At 37.7% G+C, this 25,734-nt stretch overlaps 1 protein-coding gene across 4 annotated transcripts in view; it reads left to right on the plus strand.

Annotated features, from left to right (window-relative positions):
• Window positions 1-21,435, plus strand: part of LOC134357344 (transducin-like enhancer protein 4) — a 148,732-nt gene extending 127,297 nt beyond the window's left edge. For all 4 annotated transcript variants that reach the window (XM_063068787.1, XM_063068788.1, XM_063068789.1 and 1 more), the window contains exons 13-20: window positions 66-250; window positions 477-550; window positions 1,658-1,907; window positions 9,446-9,693; window positions 9,981-10,128; window positions 10,647-10,797; window positions 12,359-12,435; window positions 13,637-21,435. In XM_063068787.1, coding sequence (XP_062924857.1) covers window positions 66-250; window positions 477-550; window positions 1,658-1,907; window positions 9,446-9,693; window positions 9,981-10,128; window positions 10,647-10,797; window positions 12,359-12,435; window positions 13,637-13,744 — 1,241 coding nt within the window. In that variant the 3' untranslated portion in view covers window positions 13,745-21,435. The remainder of the gene's footprint in view (window positions 1-65; window positions 251-476; window positions 551-1,657; window positions 1,908-9,445; window positions 9,694-9,980; window positions 10,129-10,646; window positions 10,798-12,358; window positions 12,436-13,636) is intronic.
• Window positions 21,436-25,734: the final 4,299 nt, after the last annotated feature.

Genomic DNA, 25,734 nt, shown 5'->3' on the forward strand with positions numbered 1-25,734 from the left:
GAACATTCAGCTTTTGTACTACTTTGAGCTTACATTCACTGACTTCAAAATTTGGTGATTCACAGGCTTGAGGACTCCTATGGCAGTTCCATGCCCTTATCCTACTCCTTTTGGAATAGTGCCCCACGCTGGTATGAATGGAGACCTAACGAGTCCGGGGACGTATGCAGGATTACATAATATCTCCCCTCAGATGAGCGCAGCAGCAGCTGCGGCAGCGGCAGCAGCTGCCTACAGCCGATCTCCAGTGGTGAGTGAACTACATAGACTTCTAATCATTATTTGACCTAAGTATTTTAAGTGATGGTGATTTTAAGGTTTTGAGCAATTCTCTTAAAGTACAAATTATTAGCAACTAAAGATTCTTTTTGAATATGTTTAAAAAGTATGTCTTTTTTTTTAAAAAGAAGAAAGGCTTATTGTTTGTCCTTCGCCAAAGTGGTGGCAAATTATAATACAATTTTGTCAAAAATTAGGTTGGATTTGATCCACATCACATACGTGTACCTGGCATTCCACCAAACCTAAGTGGCATTCCCGGAGGAAAACCGTAAGTTATAATAATCATATTGCTAATCTAAAAACATGCATGAGAAAGATGCCTCAGATTTGATGTTCAGTAGAACTGCTACTGCTTAAACTGTTGCTGATGAACTACTCTCAGTAACAGATACCCACCACAGAATGGAAACATGCCATTCTGACCTGCTAATGATTATTCTCGGAGAGTAGATGAGTTCAAAGTAATGTTATTATCAATGTAGGCATATGTCACCATATACTACTTTGAGATTCATTTTCTTGCAGGCATTTGCAGTAGAACAGAGAAATACAATGGAATCAGTGCAAAACTACACACAGACTGATAAACAGCCAATGTGCAAAAGAATACAAAATGCGTAAATAAAAAAGCAAATAAGTAATAATTCTAAGAGTAAGAGCGTGCGTTATAGAGTCATTGACAGTGAGTTCAGAGGTCGTAGAATAAGTTCAGAGTTGAGGTGAGTGAAGTTATCCATGCTGATGGTTGAAGGGTATAACTGTTGCTGAACCTGCAGGTGTGGGACCTAAGGCTCCTGTACCTCCTTCCAGATGGCAGGATGGAGAAGAAAGCACGGTCTGGATGGTGGGGTCCTTGATGGATACTGCTTTCTTGTGGCAGTGCTCCTTCTTGATGTGCTTAATGGTGGGGAAGGTTTTGCCTGTGATGTGAGATTGTGGTGGTTTCAATGTGAAACAGGAGATCAGAAATAGACAGTAACATAGTCCACATAGGTCAGTTGTAACCAGTGCACTATGTAGCTAAGCCACTGTGCACAGCGTTAAACTCCAACAGTGCACAATCACACTTGGTCTTTCAGACAGAATGTAACCTTTGCTTTCTGGACCTGGAAATCTGAGATGTATTTCTAAAGTAATTCTGCCAGGCAACTGGAAACTGTACTGATATACATAGATTTCTTGAGCACCTGCTGGACAATTCAAATGACCAAGACAAATGAGAAACTACAGATGTTTCAATTTCTAGCTTTACATTCTTTTGGTGTCCAGGATTTACTAAAGGAGTTTAGCTTTATATAAAATTTTGTAATGACATGCAAGTTGAAGACACTGATGGATAGAATGATTTGCTAATCTGTAATTTCGTTCTTAACAGTGCTTATTCATTTCATGTAAGCGCTGATGGACAGATGCAACCTGTGCCTTTCCCTCCTGATGCTCTGATTGGACCAGGAATTCCAAGGCATGCGCGGCAAATGAATTCTCTGAGCCATGGTGAAGTTGTGTGTGCAGTGACCATCAGCAATCCTACAAGACACGTGTACACTGGTGGAAAGGGATGTGTGAAGGTCTGGGATATTAGTCACCCTGGGAACAAGAGCCCAGTCTCTCAGCTGGATTGCCTGGTAAGGGGAATGGTGGGAGATAATGCATTATGGTACAGACATAATTGGCAAATGTGTACTTAACTTGAAGACAGACATTATCTTTCCTCCTCTTGCATAACACTGTAAAATTCCAATAATCTCCTAAATGATTATTAGGAAATCCCAGTTTGTTCTCTGGCTCACTAGGAGATTGCTTCCCCTTGTTCTTATAAAGTCATCTAGGGCCCCATATCCCTGTGGTGTCTGTGATCTCACCTGGTTCACTAGAAAAAAATATCAAAGTTCAAAGTAAATTTATTAAAGTACATATATGCCACCTAATACTACCCTCAAATTCATTTTCTTGTGGGCTTTCACAGTAAATACTAAGAAATGTAATAGAATCAACGAAAAAATGCACAGAAAGACGGACAAACAACCAATGTGAAAAAGACAACAAATTGTAAAAAGACTCAATAATAATACATAAGCAATAAATATTGAGAATATGAGTTGTAGATTCCGTGATAGTAAATCCATAGGTTGTGGAATTAGTTCAATGATTGAATGAGTGATGTTATCCACTCTGGTTGAGGAGCTTGATAGTTGAGGGGTAATAACTTTTCCTGAACCTGATGGTGTAGGATCTAAGACTACTGTACTTTTTGATAGCAGCAGTGAGAAGAGAACATGGCCTGGATGGTGGTGGTCCTTGATAATGGATGGTGCTTTTCTGCATCAGTGCTCCTTGTGGATGTGCCCAAAGTTGGGGAGAACTTTATCTGTGATGAACTAGGCCATATCCACTACTTTTGTAGACTTTTCTGTTCAAGGACATTGATGTTTCCATACCAGGCTGTGATGTAACAAGACAGTGTACTTTCCACCACACATCTATAGAAGCTGGTCAAAGTTTTAGATGACATGCCAAATCTTCACAAACTTGTAAGGAAATAGAGGTGTTGCTGTGTGTGCTTTGTACTGGCACTTGTGTGTTGGCTCCAGTACAGATTCTCTGAAATGATAATGCCAAGGAATTTCAAGTTACTTACCCTCTCCACATCTGATCCCCTCTGAAGACTGGCTCACAGACCTCTTGTTTCGTCCTTCTATAGTCAATAATCGGCTCTTTCATTTCACTAGCGTTGAGTGAAAGGTTGTTGTTGTGGCATCATTAAGCCAGATTTTCAAATGCCTTCTATATGCTGATCATCGCCACCTTTGATTTGGCCAACTACAGTGGTGTCATCAGCAAACTTAAATATGGCAATGAAGCTATACTTAGCCTTACTGTCTTGAGTATAAAGCGAGTACAGCAGTGGACTGTACACCTGTGCTGCTGGTGATTGTGAAAGAGATGTTATTGCCAAGCTGAACAGACTGGGGTTTGCAAGAGAAGAAATTGAGGATCCAGTTGCACAAAGGGTTATCGAGGCCAAGGTCTTGGAGCTTATTGATTAGTTTTGAGGTGTTAATAAGTGTTGAATGCAGACATTAGGATGATCTTCATTGAAGAGCAATACGGATCAGTACTTGGAGCTATGATGTTGTGGCCATTACGGAGACTTGGATGGCTCCGGAGCAGGAATGGTTACTTTGAGTGCCAGGCTTTAGATGTTACAGAAAGGACAGGGAGGGAGGCAAAAGAGAAAGGTGCACGGCACTGTTGATCAGAGATAGTGTCACGGCTGCAGAAAAGGAGGAAGTCGTGGAGAGATTGTCTACCGAGTCTCTGTGGGTTGAAGTTAGAAACAGGAAGGGGTCAGTAGCTCTACTGGGTGCTTTTTATAGACCACCCAATAGTAACAGGGACATCGATGATCAGATAGGGAGACAGATTCTGGAAAGGTGTAATAATAACAGGGTTGTTGAGGTGAGAGATTTTAATTTCCCAAATATCGATTGGCATGTCCCTAGAGCGAGGGGTTAGATGGGGTGGGGTTTATTAGGTGTGTTCATGAATGTTTCTTGACACCATAGCCTAGAAGAGGAGAGGCTGTACTTGATTTGGTATTGGGAAATGAACCTGGTCAGGTGTCAGATGTCTCAGTGGGAGAGCATTTTGGAGATAGTGATCACAATTCTATCTCCTTTACCATAGCATTAGAGAGGGATAGGAACAGACAAGCTAGGAAAGCGTTTAATTGGAGTAAGGGGAAATATGAGGCTATCAGGCAAGAACTTGGAAGCATAAATTGGGAACAGATGTTCTCAGGGAAATGTATGGAAGAAATGTGGCAAATGTTCAGGCGATATTTGTGTGGAGTTCTGCAAAGATACATTCCAATGAGACAGGGAAAGGATGGTAGAATACAGGAACCATGGTGTACAAAGGCTGATGTAAATCTAGTCAAGAAGAAAAGAACAGCTTACGAAATGTTCAAAAAACTAGGTAATGGTAGAGATCCAGAAGATTACTAGGATAGCAGGAAGGAGCTTAAGAAAGAAATTAGGAGAGCCAGAAGGGGCCATGAGAAGGCCTTGGTGGAGAGGATTCAGGACCCAAGGCATTCTACAAGTATGTGAAGAGCAAGAGGATAAGACATGAGAGAATAGGACCAATCAAGTGTGACAGTAGAAAAGTGTGTATGGAACCGGAGGAGATAGCAGAGATACTTAAGGAGTACTTTTCTTTAGTATTCACTACGGAAAAGGATCTTGGCGATTGTAGGGATGACTTGCAGCGGACTGAAAAGCTTGAGCATGTAGATATTAAGAAAGAGGATGTGCTGGAGCTTTTGGAAAGCATTAAGTTGGATAAGTCACCGGGACCGGACAAGATATACCCCTGGCTATTGTGAGAGGCGAGGGAGGAGATTGCTGAGCCTCTGGTGAAGATCTTTGCATCATCAGTGGGGACGGGAGAGGTTCCGGAAGGTTGGACGGTTGTGGATGTTGTTCCATTATTCAAGAAAGGGAGTAGAGATAGCCCAGGAAATTATAGACCAGTGAGTCTTCCTTCAGTGATTAGTAAGTTGATGGAGAAGATCCTGAGAGGCAGGATTGATGAACATTTGGGGAGGTATAATATGATTAGGAATAGTCAGCATGGCTTTGTCAAAGGCAGGTTATGCCTTACGAGCCTGATTGAATTTTTTGAGGATGTGACTAAACACATTGATGAAAGTAGAACAGTTGAGGTAGTGTATATGGATTTCAGCAAGGCATTTGACAAGCTACCCCATGCAAGGCTTATTGAGATATTAATGAGGCATGGGATCCATGGGAATATTGCTTTGTGCATCCAGAACTGGCTTGCCCACAGAAGGCAAAGAGTGGTTGTAGATGGGTCATATTCTGCATGGAGGTCAGTCACCAGTAGTGTGCCTCAGGGATCTGTTCTGGGACCCCTTCTCTTCGTGATTTTTATAAATGACCTGGATGAGGAAGTGGAGGGATGGGTTAGTAAATTTCCTGATGACACAAATGTTGGAGGTGTTGTGGGTAGTGTAGAGGGCTGTCAGAGGTTACAGCAGGACACTGATAGGATGCAAAACTGGACTGAGAAGTGGCAGATGGAGTTCAACCCAGATAAGTGTGAGGTGGTTCATTTTGGTAGGTCAAATATGATGGCAGAATATAGTATTAATGGAAAGACACTTGGCAGTGTGGAGGATTGGAGGGATCTTGGAGCCCGAGTCCCTAGGACACTCAAAGCTGCTGCGCAGGTTTATTGTGTGGTTATGAAGGCATACAGTGTATTGGCCTTCGCCAATTGTGGGATTGAGTTTAGGAGCCGATAGATAATGTTGCACCTGGTCAGACCCCACTTGGAGTACTGTGCTCAGTTCTGGTCGCCTCACTATAAGAAGGATGTGGAAACCATAGAAAGGGTGCAGAGGAGATTTACAAGGATGTTGCCTGGATTGGGGAGCATGCCTTATGAGAATAGGGTGAGTGAACTTGGCCTTTTCTCCTTGGAGCAATGGAGGATGAGAGGTGACCTGATAGAGGTGTATAAGATGATGAGAAGCATTGATCGTGTGGATTGTCAGAGGCTTTATCCCAGGGCTGAAATGGCTAGCATGAGAGGGCACAGTTTAAAGGTGCTTGGAAGTAGGTACAGAGGAGATGTCAGGGGTAAGTTTTTTACGCAGAGTAGTGAGTGTGTGGAATGGGCTGCTGGCGACGGTGGTGGAGGTGGATACGATAGGGTCGTTTAAGAGACTCCTGGATAGGTACATGGAGCTCGGAGAAATAGAGGGCTATGGGTAACCCTAGGTAATTTCTAAGATAAGGACATGTTTGGCACAACTTTGTGGGTTGAGGGGCCTGTATTGTGCTGTAAGTTTTCTATGTTTCTATCTATGGAGAATCCTGATGTATGCATCTTCACTGTCAGATGTTCCAGGGTTGACTGAAGAGCCAGTGAAATGGCATCTACTGTTGACCTGTTGTGATGATAGGCAAAATGGAGCAGATCTAAGTTGCTCCTCGGGCAGGAGTTGATATGTTTCATCAGCAACCTCTCAAAGCACTTTGCCATAGTGGATATAAGTGCTACTAGACTGGCATTATATTACTGTGTAACTTGAATTAAAGAATCAAAAGTGAATTGGGTTATTTATAGGAAAAACGTACAATAGTCTAGGAAACCTGCCAATCTCGTAGCAAAACCCAGGGGTTCTGTATTGTTGAAATTTCTACCATTTTGGGTAGACTTGTGTTTAAAATAATATTATACAGGCTATCATGCAGTCAAGAATACCTGACTTGTATCCCTGCATATCACTGAGTTTGCAAAATAATATTAAAATCAAAAGTCCATTGTAAGCTCATATTTTCATTCTACAAATGACAGAACTAGTTTACCTTCTCAAATTTTAGTAATAGTTTTTTTTAAACCACTCTTGTATGTTTTTGATGCCATTCATCAGAATAGTGTGAAGATGTGGTTCCCAAATCAAGTGATTTTTTTTTGTGTGTATTTTCTGACTTGTGGGCAAAATCAATTTATGGATGTTTGTAAAGATGGAACCTGCTCAGTAATTGCAGACGGCAATATATTCTGGTAATATTCCGGTTGTCAGTTATAACTAAAATGCTTCTGCTTTTATTATTAATGATCAAAAGGGATAGTGTGAAGACTAATGTGACTTTAAGTGAAATAGAAGAAGAATATAAATTGAAATTTTGGCTTACAATGATTAGCAGATTTTGAATTTTGTAAAGACAGTGTTATAATAAATGTTATTATATGCATTTTGATAATGATGACAAACATGGTTGTGATATTCTCCTGATTCACTCTAGGTAATATATACCATTATCTTCAAAAATAAACTTGATTATCTTTCTGTAAATCCTTCTTGGGATTCATCATACGCAGGACAAATGATTTATAATGACAAAACATCTCTGACAATTTCCAGAGATTTCTTCTTGTGATGTGATTTGTAGCTTCAGTTGCATGATTTACATGAACAATCCCAGATGCGCTCAAAATTATGGTACTTGATTTTCAATTTTCAACAACGAAATACTTGTCTGAAACTTAGCATCTGTTGTGGACACTAATGGAATTTACATGTAGTAGCTCTCCATCTATTAGTGAGCATTTTTTTAAAAATCTTTAAACCAACGATGTCAACCTGCACACATTTTAAAGCATCTTTATGCACTCAAAATTATTCTGAAAATAGTTTCTTGAATTTCTCAAGACTGCCTTATTGGGCCTGAATCCTGCCTTAACTAATCTGCCTTGGACAGCTGGTAGCAATAAAACTAACACAGCATGTATTTCTTAGAGTCATAACTGACCAGCATAAACAATGCATTCTACAAATGATCGATGTAACAATTATATGCAAGATGTGTAAACAGAGGAAAGGGCAACTTGGCATATTTTTGAATTTCACACAATTCTGAGATTAAAGGTTTTGAAATTGACTCCACTCCAGGGATTTAAGCACATAATCTAGATTGACATTTCAGTGCAGTACGCTGGGAATACTCTGATATTAGAAGTTTTTTTTTCCAGATGAGATGTTTAACCAAGGTATCCCTGTTTGCTCATCTATGTGAACTGGGAAGGTCTCATGACAATTTTTGACTAGCAATTTAATTTCTGCTGGGACCCACGACCCCCTCCCCAATTTATAAATAAGCTAATGTGAACAAGAAATGATTTTCTAGTCATTAATTTAGTAACTGTTTGAAAAACCTGATGAGCAAATTGGTTAGCCTATTGTTCTATGTTAGAATATGTGATTGTCATTTCAAAATACTTACTTTCTGTGAATTACCTTAACTCTTAATGGAAAAAAGAGCCAAATAAATGTAAATATTTTTTCTTCCTTGTTACCAATCCCCAATTGACCTAATTATTTCTGCTTTTGGGAAGCAACATTCCAGACAGTCTGATAGTGAACTTCTGTACCTAGCTACCTGGCAGTTTAGCAGGTGCTCAAAATGAGAATCTAAGCTGATTTGTGTTCAAGTCTCTGCCCTCATTCTCTGTAGTTTAAATCTCCTTGTCATTGTGCCCTTTGGCCTAGTTTGACAGCAGGTTACAGACTGCTAGTAGTGCTTTTGTTTCACTTTTATGTGACTGGTCAATATGTGTTCTTGCCAAGCCATTAAATTGTGTACTTGGTGCCATGTATGCTTCACTGTTATGGTGGCAAATCTTGCCACAATTTTTTTTTCCTCACTGTACCTTTGAAAATTATTTCAATACTAGTTACCAGTTGCTACCAAACTAGTTACTAGTTTAAAATAATTTTTTCAAATAGTCAAATTATAAAATATTGAAAAGCCAACCAAGTGTATTTGCTAAATAGCATACTGATTTCCAGACCAGTGTTCTCATTTTGCACAATTTCTGTTCAAACATTTTGTAGGCTTCTGGTTTCTCATTCACCTCTGTCTAAGATGCCCTGAGAGCTTAGAATTTTTTAAAAATTCCATGAGCATTATATTTTGTTGATTAGAGCACATTTCTGTTTATTTAGCCTTGTGTATACTTTGGGTAAGCAAACAGCAGATCCAGACTTGGCACTACCAAACACCTATAGTGAGGCAATTAGGAAGTAAAGCAATTCCCCCCCCCCCCCCCGAAAAAAGCTCAGCTGCTTTGTCTCAGTTGATGCTGGCACATATATCCAGGAGATAATTAAACTATGTAGATCGATATTAAGTAAATACTTAAGATCAAATTAAAGTTTGGAAATCATCGAAACTGAATATCCAAAACCAGAAGTTAATTTATTCATAGCAATCCATAAAGGTTAGCTGATAAATATTTGTTAAGCTATTGCAGTCCTTAACACTACAGTGGCAACAATATTATTCCTGGGCTCCAGTTGTTTGTTATTATGAAGCATATTCCATTTGTAAAAAAATTGGAAAGGGAGAAATCGTGTTTTACATTATAAATAATCTGTATAATCCCAATCATATTTGATTGAAATTAACTTGCATGGTTAGTGCAAAATTGTTTCAAAAGAAAAATCTCACTGTTATAAATTTTTAAATAAAATAGTTAAAATTGATCAAATTATGTTTTATTTTGTACACTACAGGTAATTTTGTTTGCCCTTTTCACTTCAATTGTTTAATGGATTCTATCTCAACAGAACAGAGACAATTACATCCGCTCATGCAAATTGCTTCCTGATGGACGCACTCTCATTGTTGGTGGTGAAGCGAGCACATTATCCATTTGGGATTTGGCAGCCCCAACTCCACGTATAAAGGCAGAATTGACATCCTCTGCTCCTGCCTGCTATGCTTTGGCTATCAGCCCTGACTCCAAAGTCTGTTTCTCCTGCTGTAGTGATGGAAATATCGCTGTCTGGGATCTGCACAACCAGACGCTCGTCAGGTAAGAGTGAGTTATTTTCCGGTGAACTTCAATACTATTGCTTTGTGATTTGTAGGTTTGATTTATAAAGCCAAACTAAAAGATCTTCAACTGCAGTTTAATGCAGTTTTGAATTAAACATGTATGTGTCTGTATATCTTGGTAGCAGCATCAACCCTTGCATCTGGAAAAATCAGATGTTCAGCTCTATTTCAGATTTGTTATTTAGTTGGTATTGCAATTCTGTGTTTGCTGATGTGTTATTTTGTGATGAAGTATATTCAGAAATATTGCTTGTTTAATATCAGGCAATTTCAAGGTCACACAGATGGAGCCAGCTGTATTGACATTTCAAATGATGGCACCAAACTTTGGACGGGAGGTTTAGACAACACTGTAAGGTCCTGGGACCTCAGAGAAGGAAGGCAACTGCAGCAACATGACTTCACATCTCAGGTATGCATACATAGAGATTATTTTTAAAAAATGAAAGTTTGTTAAATCATTAAGATCTTTAACAAAACCATGAAATGAAATTTCAATTGATTTATGAATACCAAATGAACAAATTATTGTGATTTTCCACTGATTTTTTTCAGCTGCAGTATTTTGTGTTTGTAGGATATTTGCAGCTTTATATTTAAAAATGCTTTATGACTTGTTCGCTTATTGCTTGTGATTCAAATATGTTTTGAACATTCATTTAGTTCAATGTGTTCCACTACCTTTTGGCAAAGGGAAGTTGTCTGCAGTGCATTTTAATGGTATGTCTAAATAATATTTTGAAATGTAACTGAACTACATGTTTTTAGATTAGTGTAAAGGATCAGATTTTGCTTGATTCTATGGCAGGTTTACTGGAGAATATTCTATAAGTTGACTATTGCTGTAAGACAGTTCCACAGCATTTCATGTATCATTTACGAAATTGTTTTTCAAAGGAGACATATTCTGCAACTTACTCTCTTCTCTAGATCTTTTCTTTGGGATATTGTCCTACTGGAGAGTGGCTTGCAGTTGGAATGGAAAACAGCAACGTAGAGGTTCTTCATGTGACAAAACCAGACAAATACCAATTGCACCTCCATGAGAGCTGTGTGCTATCCCTTAAATTTGCTCATTGTGGTAAATTCTGTTTTCCGTTACTACTTATTGTTAATTAATGAGCTGATAAGGTTACACGTTTGACTATGCCTGGTAAGGGATGGGAAGACCAAATTTTAGCTGACTAATAACTTGGGGGGACGATGATGTGAAATCACGTTGTTAAGGTTTCAGCTTCAGTAGCTTAGGTGAGATTTACCTATGAAACCAACTACCAGCAACAGAATGTAATATGACAGTCAGAGTAAGATCATTAGGGGAAATTCAAACACTCCTAGACCTTTTTTCAGAAGGAAAGTCAACAATCGTAAACAGATGTGCCTCTTTGGGACTCAAACCATTTGATCCTTTTGCTTCCAGTGGAAAATTCACAGCACTTCATTGCTTAGGCCACCTAAAATAGTAGCTGGGTTTTGCTAGTAAAAGATTTCTTTATTTTCTTTGATGTATGAAGATTTTTAATAAAGGATACTATTGAGTTTCCTAAACTACTTTTAATACATTCTTATAATAGGATAGTAATTATTTTATTTTTGAGGTCAGACAATTATTGTCAAGCTGTAAAACAAAATTGACCAATTAGTTTTGTCGTATTTTTTCATTTTGAAACATTTGGCCCAGTGAGTCTGTGTTACTTTTTTGGAGCATTTCCATCAGTTCCTTTTCTCAGCTTGTATTATCTTAACCTTTTCTTCACATGTCCATCAGTTCTTCTCAATTATCTTGTCACCACCTACATGGGGCATTTTACATTCTTCAGTTACTCTTGTCACCTTTGGCAATGTGTGAGTTGCACCCAGGGAATCCCACACTAAGAGAACATGCAAACTCCACACTGACAGAGCTCCAAAGAGCTGAATCAAACCTGGGTTGCTGGAGCTATATGGCAGCAACACTATTTGCTGTCACCTTGTTAAATTTTTGGAGACAGTTCTGATCTTAATCATGAATAATTACACTGTACAACAAGGCAAACTGCAAAAATTCATTTAACTTTAAAATTATGACATGTTAAAAAGCATTTTGTTCCCTGTTGACTTCTAACTCCACAGTAATTAGTCACCACTTACTGCTACTGAGTGCTTTTATATCTTCTGAATTTCATTTTTCCATCAATTAGTTTTTACTTTTAGACTGTTTTATGAATTAAATTTGATTTCAGGCGCAGACAAATATGTTCCTTTATCTTCAGTTTTGAGAGCATGGAGGTTACACATTTCCAAAGCTGTTGATCTTGAGTGTCAAACTCTTGAGATCCTCTTCTGATCCCATTACTGTACTGTAAAGTTTCTGTCTCAAAGAAACTTAAGTGCAGTTATTTAATTAGTAGTGAAGTACATAGAGGTGTAGCAGAGCTGTGTGGATAAACATCCGACGTCTTCTCCTCACATTGTGAATGTCAGAAGTCAATGGAAAGTTAGATGCATAAGGAAATGCAGGTTTGCTTTTAATAATGTTTGGTCCAGAGGTATGGATTTAAGAGATATGACTTAAATTTTCTTTAGTAATGTTTATTTTTCTCTTCCTAAAGCCCAGTTTGTCCAAACAAAATGCTGAACATGTATTCCATGTTGATTTTTAGGCAAATGGTTTGTAAGCACTGGGAAGGATAATCTGCTGAATGCCTGGAGAACACCTTATGGAGCTAGCATATTTCAGGTAAGGTTGGAATGTTGATACTTTCTCACTGAATTAAAACATAAAAAAATCTTGATAGGGTTTTTAACTCCTAGATTATTACACAACATAAACCAAGTGCTGGAGGAAACTTCTCCTCCCATCTAACTTCACAGCTAAAGTTCTAGATGGTATCAAGATGTTTTTGGGAAGTTAAGGGTAGAGAAAGCAGTGAGGCTCACAATTGAAGAGTAATTGTATGTAACATCGGGCTATTGCTTTCCTGGTGCAAGTGTCACAAAGTTTAGAAATTAATTTGTCATTGGTTTTTCAAATCTAAAGTTAGATGTAGAATAATTTCACTTTAAATTTTGTTTAAAAGCCAGGGGAATGAAAATAATTTTTTAAAATGTAGAGCAGATTTTCTGATTCCTTTGTAATTCTGCACTGATTTGTTTGGATGCAATGCATGGTTAAAAATAATGCAGGTTGGATCCCAAGTCTCCATAGGAGCCAGGACATTTGTAATGAACAGTCAGTTAACAGACCAGAAAGAATGGTTTCTCCTGCCCGAGCTGCCTTCTTTGTATTCAGCCCTCTCTTCCTGCCTTTGCTGTGTGTGGCCCCCTGGCAGTCCAATGCACTACATTCAGGATCAGAATAAACATTCCTTTTAACTTGGGATTCTTATCTTGGACACGTTTGTATGATTCCAGAAATAGTTTTCACTCCTGTACTGTTTGTGAAGTAGACAGTTTATGTTGTGGAACATTTTGCAGAAGCAAAGCTTGTAAATTCCCTTGAGCATATGCTACTGTAGAATCCAGTGTTTCTAAGCTAGAAATCAGAAACAAATTATTTGCTCCAAAGTTTAGGTTCTCGATTTAAGTCTGGCTGTGGGACCTGCAGTACTGATTTGTATGGGTAAGACGAGCAGACTACCTAGAGCCAAGGGAAAAGGAGGTTTGATTTTGTCAAAGGGGTGCTACTGCCATATGAAAGTGGAAGGGGGTAAAATATTTGGGTAGAGGCAATAGAATTTTGTTGTTAACTGAAAAGAGCTACTATATGAAATTAAGTTAATTTTAAGTTACCATTAACTCCTATATACTGATACAAATCTGCATTGTCTGTGCTCTCACAAATGGTCATGGGTACTAAGTGTTCCATGATTATGTGTACAAATTTGTTTTCTCTTCCTGTCACTCATTTGTGCTTTTTTTTAAATATAAAAAATTCACAGTCTAAGGAATCCTCATCGGTGCTGAGCTGCGACATCTCAGTGGATGATAAATACATTATCACTGGCTCTGGAGACAAGAAGGCTACAGTCTATGAAGTTATTTATTAGGAGTGGAGCCTGAACACAAAGATACCTTTCACTATAGCACTTTTGTTAGATTTGCTCTTTATGGCTGACTTTGCAAAACAAAGACTTCAACGTTCTTGTCATTGTTTCTCAGCTCTGTGCTGTATTTGATCGTAATTTCTGGACACTTCCGTCTGATATACAAAAAAGCCTCAAAATCCAACTACGCTGAGCAGAGTGACAAGCTTCTTTTGCCATTTAATTGAATGAAGGACCAGAAGGTTTCAACTATTTATTTTTGTTTTTCCAAGACTTTTTATAATCTTTGTTGAAATTGGTTAATTTCATACAAGCTCGCTCAAGACTTTGGTGGTAGCAGTTATTCTGTTTGGAATTGGGATGGAGGGCATAAGTTCATTTCCACCTTGACTGATATTGTGTGTTTTATTATTTCTTCATTTTATTACAGAATTATTGAGATTTTTAATAGGAGTATCAAGTTACAGAGTAACATCCTTAGAATTCATCCAAACTGAAGCTAGTTGATATGCCAAGAGAAAGGTTAAAAAAAAATACAAGATTGGCTAGGTTCTGAAGTGACTGCTGTTGGTATTGTTTTGGTAGAAGACAGACTTAATAAAACAATACCACTTCAAATCACTTTCTAAGTATTGCTCTAAATAAGGCAGAAGGCATCAGTAGAAAATGGGGAACTCTACAAGCTGAGAAACGTGCTAATTTGCTCAGGTGTTTTGCATAATAGGAAAACAACCATTCAGAAATGACTAAACTGCAATTGTTTCGTATTCAATGAAAAGCAAAATTTCTTGAGCAGTTAGTTAGTTCCCCAGATCGCTTCATTAAAGATTCCTGAAATTTAATTTTTTAATGGAACACACAATAAGATTAAATTATTCAGAATAAAATTCCTAAAATTATCTGTTCTCTTTTGCATCAGTCCCTCATATATGCTCTTCCCTGTTGAAAGAGTTTCTACTGTTGATTCAGTTTTTCATCATTTGGATCCTTTAATTATTCTTTGGCTTTCTGCACATTCCTCTGCCCAATCTCACCCTATCCCTAGTACCAGCTCTATCTCTGCCTTTCTTTTTGTCCTTCTGTCACTTCTCATTCAAATACTCATGAAATGCTCACATTGTTTGCATGGTTGTAACTTTTGAGTTCTTTCCAAACCTGAAGAGTTCTATCCATTATTTGACAGGAATTCCCACTCTCAATACGTATTCTGACTTCATTGTTCCCATTTCCGCTTCATACCTCATCATTTCTACTCATCAGTCTCATTCACTGAAAGCAAAGTCATGGGAAGGTCAATTAGTGATGTATGAAACATAGTTTTTATCTGCTAACTCAGAAGTCTTAACATTTTTGTAGTGTTGAGGAAAGGAGAAGGGATAAGTAAAGAGGTAAAGAAAGATGACTGTAACTCATTACTTAATAAGTTTAATGAAGATTGTATATTGTCATAGGTCAAGGCTTTGTGCTTGGATTTGTAACTGATGTTCTTGATGGAAGCCCTTTTTAGACGTGAAAGTCAACTGAATTAACATCTAATGCACCAACACTAATATATCTGTACCCGCACAATAATGGAAGAATAAAGTAAGTTACAATCAAGGGGATATCATAAACTGTCCAGACTTTACAGACATTTCTGTACTAATTCCAACTGAACTTGAATCTACCTTAGAGTAAATGATAAACATCGCATGTTGTAAAGAGTTAATGGATCCCTTACTCTCAATATTTCCCTTTTTCCATGATTAACAAAAGTTTTTATATGACCTAGTGTGATTTTATTTGCTGCTCCCAGGAAAATTTAGAAAAAAAAATCTAAATGGACCTGTATCTAGTCCTGAAACAATTTCATTTTTGCTATTGGTAATGAGTATTGTCTCTCTACGATCTCTCTATCTAGATGAAAATATGCTATTTTTAATATAATTCTTTAGCAGTTGTTCCAAGTTGAAGAAATGTTTTCTGACCCCATTGAAACAGTCTTTATGAGCTGCAAGAAATTCACACCCACCAGTCATCACAAGAGAATATGAATACTGTGGAGACTCCATAAAAATATTGTGCAATGTTTGTCAAAATAAACTGCAGCAAACTGGAAGTGGAAGACCAAGTGGAAGAAAATAAGGCCAGTGTCACACAGATAAACTGAGGTGGTAATCCTCTAAATCTAAAAGGACAATCAGCTATTTGTTCTTCATTGAGAAGGTCTTGCTGATATTAAGGCAGACACATTTTCCAGTAAAGTAGCAAATTTAAAGGATACTGTACCTCTAACAGTCTGATAACATCTGCACCCTGATAATCTCTGCACAATTTGCCCACTTGTTCTCATCAGCTATGGCTGCTTCAGTTCTGAACCTCAAATCCCAAGTATCCTTTTTTCAATTATTTGAAGTAGTTTGATAATATTAATTATTTGTGGTCATTAACCATAAAATAAACATGATTATCGTGGGGACTGACAACCAGATTGACCATCAATACAAACCCAGAGTCAGAATATGTGAACTGTATCCACCATTCCAGCGGCACAATTTGACTTTGCGCCCAACCGCACCCCCTGCACCCTTTTCCTCACCCTGCATTCACATTTTGAATAATGCTTTTATGTTTCATTTCAGGGTTTTCAAAAATTTACTGGTTCAGTGATTTACCATTTATTTATTGAATTCAGCACCAACTAACCCTGTAGCCAATAATTAAACAAATCCCTCCCACCACATAGATGAACTGTAGATACCATTTGTTTCCTTTCTTCAGTAGGCAATTTAATTACAGAAAATAAGGGTAGCTCATCCAGCTGTTCCTTATTTAATAATATTATGGCTGAGCTTTTAATTCCACATCAATTACCTACAACTAACCCCAGATTCCACAGTTCCTTCGGACATAGCCATTTTCAGATATTAAGTACACCCTGACTGGAATTTATTAACTCTGCAGAAATTTCTTCTCATCTGTCCCGAATGACTGCCTCCTTATTTTGAGATTCTGACCTCTGGTCCCAGCCCAACATCAACACTGTATCCAAACTGTTAAGCCATGTACAGAAAATAAAATTATACATTTCCACAAGATCACTTCTCTTTTAAATAGTGGTTCAGATTACAATCTCTCATGGCACAAAACCCATAGACTTGGATCAATTTAAGTGAAGCTTCAATACAATCTCTCCATTGCAAGTATTTATCCTTTCTTAGAAAGGGGACCAGATCAGTGCATGATCTTCCAGATGCACATTCATTTGACTAAATTAAATCTGAAGTAATATATTATTGTCTTGTACTCCAACCTACTTGCAGTGAAGGCCAACATACCATTTGCTTTCTGATTGCTTGCTGCCCCTGCATATTAACTTCATGATTAATGTACAAGTACTTGCGGATTCCACTAATGGCACCTTTTAACCTCTCCAATTAAAATGTACTCTAGCAAAAAAGGCAAAATGGATAAGATGACATTTTCCACATTATATTGTATGCGCCACTTTGTGCATTCATGTAACCTATCCATTTCTCTGTAGAAACCTCTCTGTATCCTTCTCACAGGTAACAGTGGCACCCAGATTGGTATCGTCGAACGTTGATATATCCTCCTCATCCAAAGCATAAATGGTGACCTTGCATTAATCCCTGTGCATCCAACCCAACCCAACCCAACCCAACCCAAAATGAACCAGTGCTTTTTTTTTTGTTTGTTTGGTTTTCTAGCTAAACCTGATGTGTGGTTAAATAGGTGGGTTGCTTGGCGATGCAACTCGTTGGGCCGGAAGGGCCTGTTCTACACTGTATCTCTAACTAAAATAAATCAGAACAGTATTCCAATTGTAGCGCAAGGGACTATTTTTAAATTCAGTTTATACATTTTTGTCACAAGTGAATTAACTGAATAACTTAAGTGCCAAAAAAATTATGTGTATCCCTGCAGAAAAATAATGATTACTGTTCAACAATCAATCCACAGCCACATACCCACAACCAAATTAATATATTCCTTTATGCATACCCTATCTGGCATCATTGGAACACTTGAACAGAAATTTAAAAAAACATTTTCAAAATCTGTGACTGATTTTATGATGTGTAAATGACTCTACTTCCACATATCTTCTTTTCCCCCTGTTCTGCATCCAAGCCCCAGGTGTAAATCTTGCTTCCACTATCAATGGCAGTGTTTAGCCACTGACCCTTCATTCTTTTACTCTTTGAATACTTGCACAAAGCATTTTTATAGGTGCTTTTGGCTATTTCCTTATGTTCTGTGCTTATCACCGTGCCTTCCGTATTTATCCAGACTATACAAGAAGTGTGTTTATTGCTCAGGAAGGAGGGATAAGAACAGAACCTACATTTGGGTGACTACCTGCTTTTTATTTTAGTAGGAATAGTTCTAAATGTGAACAAGCAAATAACATTTTGGCCTGAATTTATTTGATAGAAATTTTCGGTTACATTAATTGCAAGATATTCTAAATACCAATTGAAACAATAGAGGGAAATTTAAAAATTGCAATAGTTATTTCTTTCCCATGCTATTTGCTTTCAACCATTTTCTAAAGGTGGGTTGGAATATCATCTCTATTGGCCTGAACAGAGGAAAATAGACCAGGAGAAATGTATACATGCCAAGTAGGAGCTTAATTCCCATTCTTTTGTTTTCAAGGGGAAGGAAAACAATATTTCCATATTTGTCACATTCTTTCCAAATTGCCTATCCGTTTAAATACTATTCTATGTTGCCTTTTCCAAATTAGTATATATATATTTTTTTTAGCTTATCTAGAGCATAGCTATCTATAGGAACAGCTGGATGGCCAGCAATGTTCAGATTTTCTTCCCTTTGTTTGAACTGAAGACAATGAACCGTTTGTCCTGTATCAACACTAGGAATGGCTGTGCATAGGGATACACTCGTGATTTGGTTTCAAAGTGGAATGCTTGTTCTTGTGGAAGTGTAAACTTTTAGGTAGGTTACTGTGAGACTTGTATGTCAGTTCTTTGCTTTATGAAAATCTGTGTACAGAGAGATTATTCATATTCTGGAGAACTTTCCATTCACCAGCCTCCTCCCCAACTAAACTACCACCTAAATTAACAGGGAACTTCACCGAATAAGACGTACAGTGGCAACAGCCACAACTTGTGTTTTTCTTTTCAGTCAATAAAGCATCACAAGATGCTTCATGTAATTGCTAGCATGCAGTATTTGACACTGAGCCACATGAAGTAATAGAACAAATGACCACATGCTTGGCCCAAACTGTAGATCTTAAGATGCAACCAAATGCAGGAGCAAAAAAGAATGAAAAGCAAAGAGTTTTAGGGAGGAAATTCTAGAGCACAAGGACCTTTAACATCAGAAAGCTCTCTTTGAAGCGCTTAAAGACTGGAATTTTCTGTTGGCTAAAATTGGGGAAGTGCAGTTTGATCAAAGCTTTGAATAAGATTTCTAAAGTAGGGAGGAGGACAATCAAGATTTGGTTTGAAAACGTGTAGGAAATTTAAAAATCCTGGAACACCTTAAATGGGAAGCAACACGGAACAATGAACGCATGAAAAATGGATAAACAGGACCTAGTATAAGGGAGGAAGTGGATAGCAGAATTTTTTTCAATGGCCTCATGCTTACAAAATAAAAGTGAATAAGTCATCAGAAATCTATTGAAGTGGTCATCTCTCTGCTATCACTAGATATGAATTAAGTCATCAACAGCAGATAACCATTTAAGGAGCAGATATAGGTTATTAATCTAGAGGTGGATTAGGTGTAGTTAGAAATTCATTCAGGGTTCCAGTTAAGTTGCATACTATCTGGTTCAACTTCATATCTGCCATTTAAGAAAGCCAGTGACAAATAGAGTTTATAGGGACTGAAATTGATGGCTTAGGTTCTTTTAGTATCTAATTGGATTAAATGTTTTGCTTGTCTATTTCTGGATGTTAAATAGGGCTGATTATTTAGTGAAAATTGTGAAAATAAGAAAGCTAGTCTTAAGGCAAAGCTGATTTTGGCCCAGTATCATTATTGATGCTATGTTTTGGCAAGAGGTCAACAAGAGACAACATCATAATGAGAAATATGACAGAGCCAACGACTGATTCTTGGAGAAACACTATTGATGATCGTGAGGTCAGGAAGAAAAGACATTGCATCATTAGTTCAGTGTTGTGTTCTCGGTACAAATCATTAAACATGTATAACCACCGCTGTATATATTTATGGAGCATCAACCACTGGTGCTGCATTCATCAACAGTTTTCTATTAAGTACATAATTTTAGATCAAAGAATGTAATTGCTTGGCTTGAGACCAGCGATAAATACTGGCACACTGCAAGCTGCGAAGTTCTAATGGTAAGGACTGTACTAAATGATTATCTAACTTGTTAATGTGCAGTGGAAGTGATATTTGTGCTCTTCAATGCAATTTTTTTGCAAGAATAGAGTGTGACATTTTCATAGCACTGTTCATTCTAAAAGTGAGATATGAGAGCATACAGACTATGTTCGAGTTAATGTATTACAGAGCATCACTCTGGAATATTGTTGTTTTCCAACCTATTGTTGGACAGCTGTTTACCCCTCCACATTCCAATTCTACCTCCCCCCCCCAAAAAATCATTCATTATAAAGGTAGAATAATTATTCTATGAAGTCTCAATTTCTGTTGTGAGTATTAGTCCTGTGACTTCTATATTTTATGCAGACGTAAATGAACGTGTAGCCCCTGGAGATAATGGCCTTAGTTCTATAAGGTAACATCAAACTAGCACTGAAAGGGGATGCTTAGGTCTAGAAGAAGTGTGAAACTATTATACTCCCAAATGACTGCTGTGTGTTGGCTGGTTTTCTCTTTTACCTTATTTTCTTTATTCCATGTTGAATGTCTTATTTAAGGCCTTTTACAAATAGGAATCTAAAAATCTTTCTCACTAATATGGGATCCATTTTGGCTATCTAAGGCTCCTTTGCCTTTTCTGTGATTCAATTGACTTCCAGGAAGTTGCCCATCACGTTGACAATTAAACTTGTATCTTGTGGTTAAAACTTGCTTTGCTTAGAATAATCACAAATATTATATTAATAATTCCTCTCTGCCTAAAGTCTTAGAATACCAAACTTAAGAGAATGCTTCTGGGTTCACAATCAATTTTCACTCCATTTTCAATGATAATACTAAAATTTGAAAAGCTGTCAACTGTTGCTGTTATAACCTACAGATTAACATAAAGGGAAAATAAGTTAATAGCTATTGAGGTGTTTCTTTGTACACATGCATTATATACCACTGAAAGTGCCCTGTGGTCAACTTGTTAGCTTTTTAATCCCCTTTTCTTTGTTAGAAATATTGTTATATTTGAAAGATTCTTAAATTAGTAGGAATGTTTTGTATCTAATTGATGGCTAAATATACAGTTCTAATGCTGTATGTTCGTTGGATCTTTAAGAAAGAAACTAGTCACATGTGACTATAACTCTTACAAAATAAGACAATGGGAGGAAGAAGTGCAAAAATGCTGCAGAATTGCACTGGATATTCATATATGTAAAGAAAATAATCAATTTGTTTTAATTAAAGCAAAGATCTGAAACACTGGAAATGTAACCTCAGCTAGTCTGTCTCTAGTGGTCTCTGTACTGTAAAATAATTCTTTTAATATAACACACTGTTTCACTGTTTTGGTCTGTGGTTATTTCTGCACTGTTGTAGTGAATATTAACATCAGTAACCATGGTCTTTTGGAGCTAGGAGATTAACATTGAATATCTTTGTGGAGTTTAGATAATGATCTTAAAATATAAACATAAAGTTACACATCCAAACTTGGAAGATGAGTCTACAAAGATTTCCATTTCTGAGAAAATGCAGAAACTGTTGCTGTTTTAAAATAAATATTTGACACAGTCATGTTTTTACAGTATGAGTAAACCAGAGCTGGCTAGATCTGGCATTCCAGGGCAGTACAGGTCAAGAAATGTATACACTTTCACGCCTTGAGTGCATGAGAACTCTGATAAATGGGGGCTTGTTAAATGATTCCTGAATCTCTAAACTGAATGAATCATATGCTGCCACAGTATTACATCTGCTGTGTGTTGGGACTGATTTCTCTCTCCCTCCCACATTCCCAAACAACAGTTACTTTAATGTGCAGACAAGTAAGGATTTCCATCAGCCCAGCACATTCACTCCCTCATTTCTTTATTCTGATTATCATTATTACAAATCAAACCATCAAATAACATTTGTATTTATTCCTTCTCTGAAGCCTTCAAATGATAGGAAAATGAAACAAACCAACATCTGCCTGAGACTTCCACTTGATTAATTTGGCATCCACCAACATGCTCAGAGGAAAACTGCTTGCTGTCTCCATACTCATTTACAATCCTGTGCAATTAGTCTTCACAATGCCTCTGTATTTAATAGTTTAACTTCTAGAAGATTTAATTGTCATGGTACTTCAAACATGCCTGCAAAAAGCACTAGAAATATTCAGCAGGACCAGCCCTGTCTGTTGAAAGAGAAACATTTGAGGCCTCATCAATAACCTTTAATTAAAACTGATCTTTCCATTTTGTACTTCTCCCTCCACAGACGCCACCTGACCTGATCTTGCATTTGTGTTTTTGTTTCAGAGTTCCAGCAGCTGCAGTATTTTGCTTTTGGAGTATGGATTTCAAAAATTTTGTAATTAAATTCCTCTGCCTGACCAAGATTTACTGATTGGGTTTTTAACTCTCATCCATTCCAAAATTCGAGTATTTGTTAATAACAAATATTCCTTAACTGTAAAATGTTAAAGGCATAGTAAAAACTGGAGACTGTGATCTGGATCTGCTTCAAATGAACCCTCTTGCCCAGGTTTCACTCCAGGTCACTCCTTTGCACAGTGGGTTTAGTTTTATCCCCTGAGTGGGAACCTCCTTGTGCAGCCAGTATAAAGACTGGGCGTTAACTGGAAAAGGTAACCTGGTGTGGCTCAGCACATTCAAGGAATTGTAACATTGGGCACTCTTGACAAGAGCAAGATTCTTGATAGATGGTATGTTGGGCTACAACTGGAGGGAAGCATTGCTTAGCTAACTGTTGTCTAGGTAACTATTGTGGGAGCAAGAGGAGCACCTGTTGACTCCAGCAGGATAACTGAAAATTTGGGTTGCTTTAAATGAAGCTGAGTACAGTGTATATAGCAAACAATGGGATCTATTTAGATTATGGAACAAAATTTTCTTATTAAATAATGTTTGTCTGAAAGGGACAGCAGCTTACAGCCGTGTGGTGCTCTCTCGGGAAAAAGCAATCAGTATGACAATGATATTACCAATTCTGTTTTGAGATATTTGCTCCAGTTTTACCAATTTGGACACATTAAGGGAGTTGTATAACAAACTAAATATATGTTGGTGTCCTGAACAGAAAGAAAAAAGAATAGACATACAAATTCATTCCTTGATTTTTAACTGGTGGTTACAGATGTAGATGCTAGGCAGAGATGTTTCATCATCAGATTTATAAAAATGGCAACTTCTTTGTTTGTTTGCAATTGAGAAACAAATGTAGACCTTTTTTCCCCTGAGTGCAGCTGCCGAAAATGACTAGACAGGCCATAAATTTCTGAAATTGGCTAAAATTCATTCCTCTTCTGGCTGACTTAAATTCTACTGGATTGGGATCCATTGGAACATAGAGCATCTTGCTTTGGTGTATAGCAAAAATGGAAAACAGCCAGCTGTTTGGAGTTCATGCCCTTATTTTGTATTTATGACATATAATTGTCATAAACAAGGAACGGTGGAAGATAAAATAATTCCAGACTGCGCTTGATCTTGCCCTTCACTTGCACTTTGCTGTTACATTCCTGTAGGTTTGTAGTGTCGTGGACCTTTCAGAAGTCTGATGGTGCAAAGAAGTAGCTTAAGACTTTAAGACATAGACAGGAGCAGAATTAGGCTATTTGGCCCATTTTTTCTGCTTCACTATTTGATCATCGCTGATTTATTATCTATCTCAAGCTTGTTCTTTTTCCTTTTCCTGGTAACCTCTGACACACTCACTAATCAAGAAACCATCAACTTGTGCCTTAAATATACCCTGTACGTTATCGTACATTGGTAGAAATCTGCAAAGTCTTTGTTGACGTGTCTCCTCAAACTCTAATTGTACACTACTTCTAATTTATAGTAATTTTTATCTTTGCACTGTACCTGCTGCCCCAAAACAACAATTTTTTTTCATGAATAAGACAGTGATAATAAACCTGATTCTGATTTCAATCTTGCCCAAAGCCTCTATTGCTACTTCTAAATTTTTGAGTGAGTGTGGGTCTTCAGGCTCCCTGGTGGTGGTAATAATAAGATGGCGTGTGCCTGGCGGTGACGACGGATGGTGCCCGTGATGAAGCTGGCTGAGCCCACAGCCTTTTGCAGTCCTGTGCATTGGAAGCTCTATACCAGGCTGCGATGCAATCAATCAGAATGCAATCCTTGGTATGTCAGTAGAACCTTGTCAGAGTCTTTGGTGACATTTCCTCAAACTCCAATCTTGCACTATTTATTTTGAAATCATCAGTATTTCTTATATCCTTGCATTGCACTGCTACCCCCAAAACAATAAATTTTCATGCAATATATCAGAGGTAAGAAACCTGAATCTGATTCCAATTTTCCCCAAAGCCCCCAAGCTGTGGCCATCCCACAGAGTACACAGTGTTCCACCAGCAGCACACAAAACTCAGATGGCAGATTCTAAAGTCCCAGCCCTGGGCAGATCTAGGACAGCGTATTGCTCAGAGACATCTTTTAAAACTTGTTTGGGAGATGCAAATACTTAAAAAAAAATTAATGAAGGCCTCTCAGTGGCTATTTTATTAGGTATACCTCTACACTAGTTAATGCAAATATCTTATCAGCCAATCATATGGCAATAGCTCAATGCAGACATGGTCAAGAGGTGCAGTTGTTGTTCAGACCAAACATCAGAATGGGGAAGAAACATGATCTAAGTGACGTTATCTATGAAGTGATTGATTGGTGGTTTGAGTATCTCAGAAACTGCTCATCGTCTGGGGGAATGCTGTGAGAGACAAAAATCATCCAGGAGGCAGCAGTTCTGTGGGTGAATATGCCTTGTTGATGAAAGAGGTGACAGGAGAATGGGCAGACTGGTTCAAACTGACAGGAAGGTGACAGCAACTCAAATAGCCAGGCATTACAAGTGTTGTGCAGAAGAGCATCCCTGAATGCACAATATGTCACAGCTTGAAGTGGGTGGGCTGCAGCAGCAGATGACCATGAACACACTTTTAGTGGCTACTTTGTGTGATACAGGAGGTACCTAATAAAGTGGCAACTATGTGTATTTTTAAGTAACTGCTAAAGTACTAGAATTTAAGAATGGAAGACAAAAGTAAAAACTTTCCAATCACAGTAGCCAAGAGTCCATCCATTCCCTCAGCTTGGGTCATTTGTGTGACATTAGATATTTAATTTCTAAAATCTCTATGTTCCAGCCTATCGAGGTTGCCCCATTTTATGGATGTTCAGTAATGGCACATCTGACTTTCACCAGTGCTTTAATGACACTGTCCAGAAGTACATTGTCCACATTTATGCTGGATTTGATTTTCACATATGTGATGTAGATGTGTTAAGCATACTACTTTGCCCTTGAATGATTTCTCAATTTAGAGAGAGAATGGGAAAAAAAGAAAAAGTTGAATTTTTTTTAGTGCATAGAAACAATTTTTTTCATGGAAATGCGAAGTATTATACAAAAACATTCTGTATTTTGTATTCAAGTTAGAATATGACTTTTTGTAAAAGAAGTGATGCTGGAAACAAAACAGTTATGCAGTTGATACTCCCCAAAAATCCTGTCCTATTCTCTCACACTCTCACATGCACTCACACTCTCACTCACTCTCGCACACACGTACACTTCACATACTCATTCTTAGCTGGAGACAAGAGGCTGCATATTTTTGCCTGCCT

This window comes from Mobula hypostoma, chromosome 16, assembly GCF_963921235.1.
Source record: "Mobula hypostoma chromosome 16, sMobHyp1.1, whole genome shotgun sequence".
In the NCBI taxonomy this organism is placed as follows: Eukaryota; Metazoa; Chordata; class Chondrichthyes; order Myliobatiformes; family Myliobatidae; genus Mobula; species Mobula hypostoma.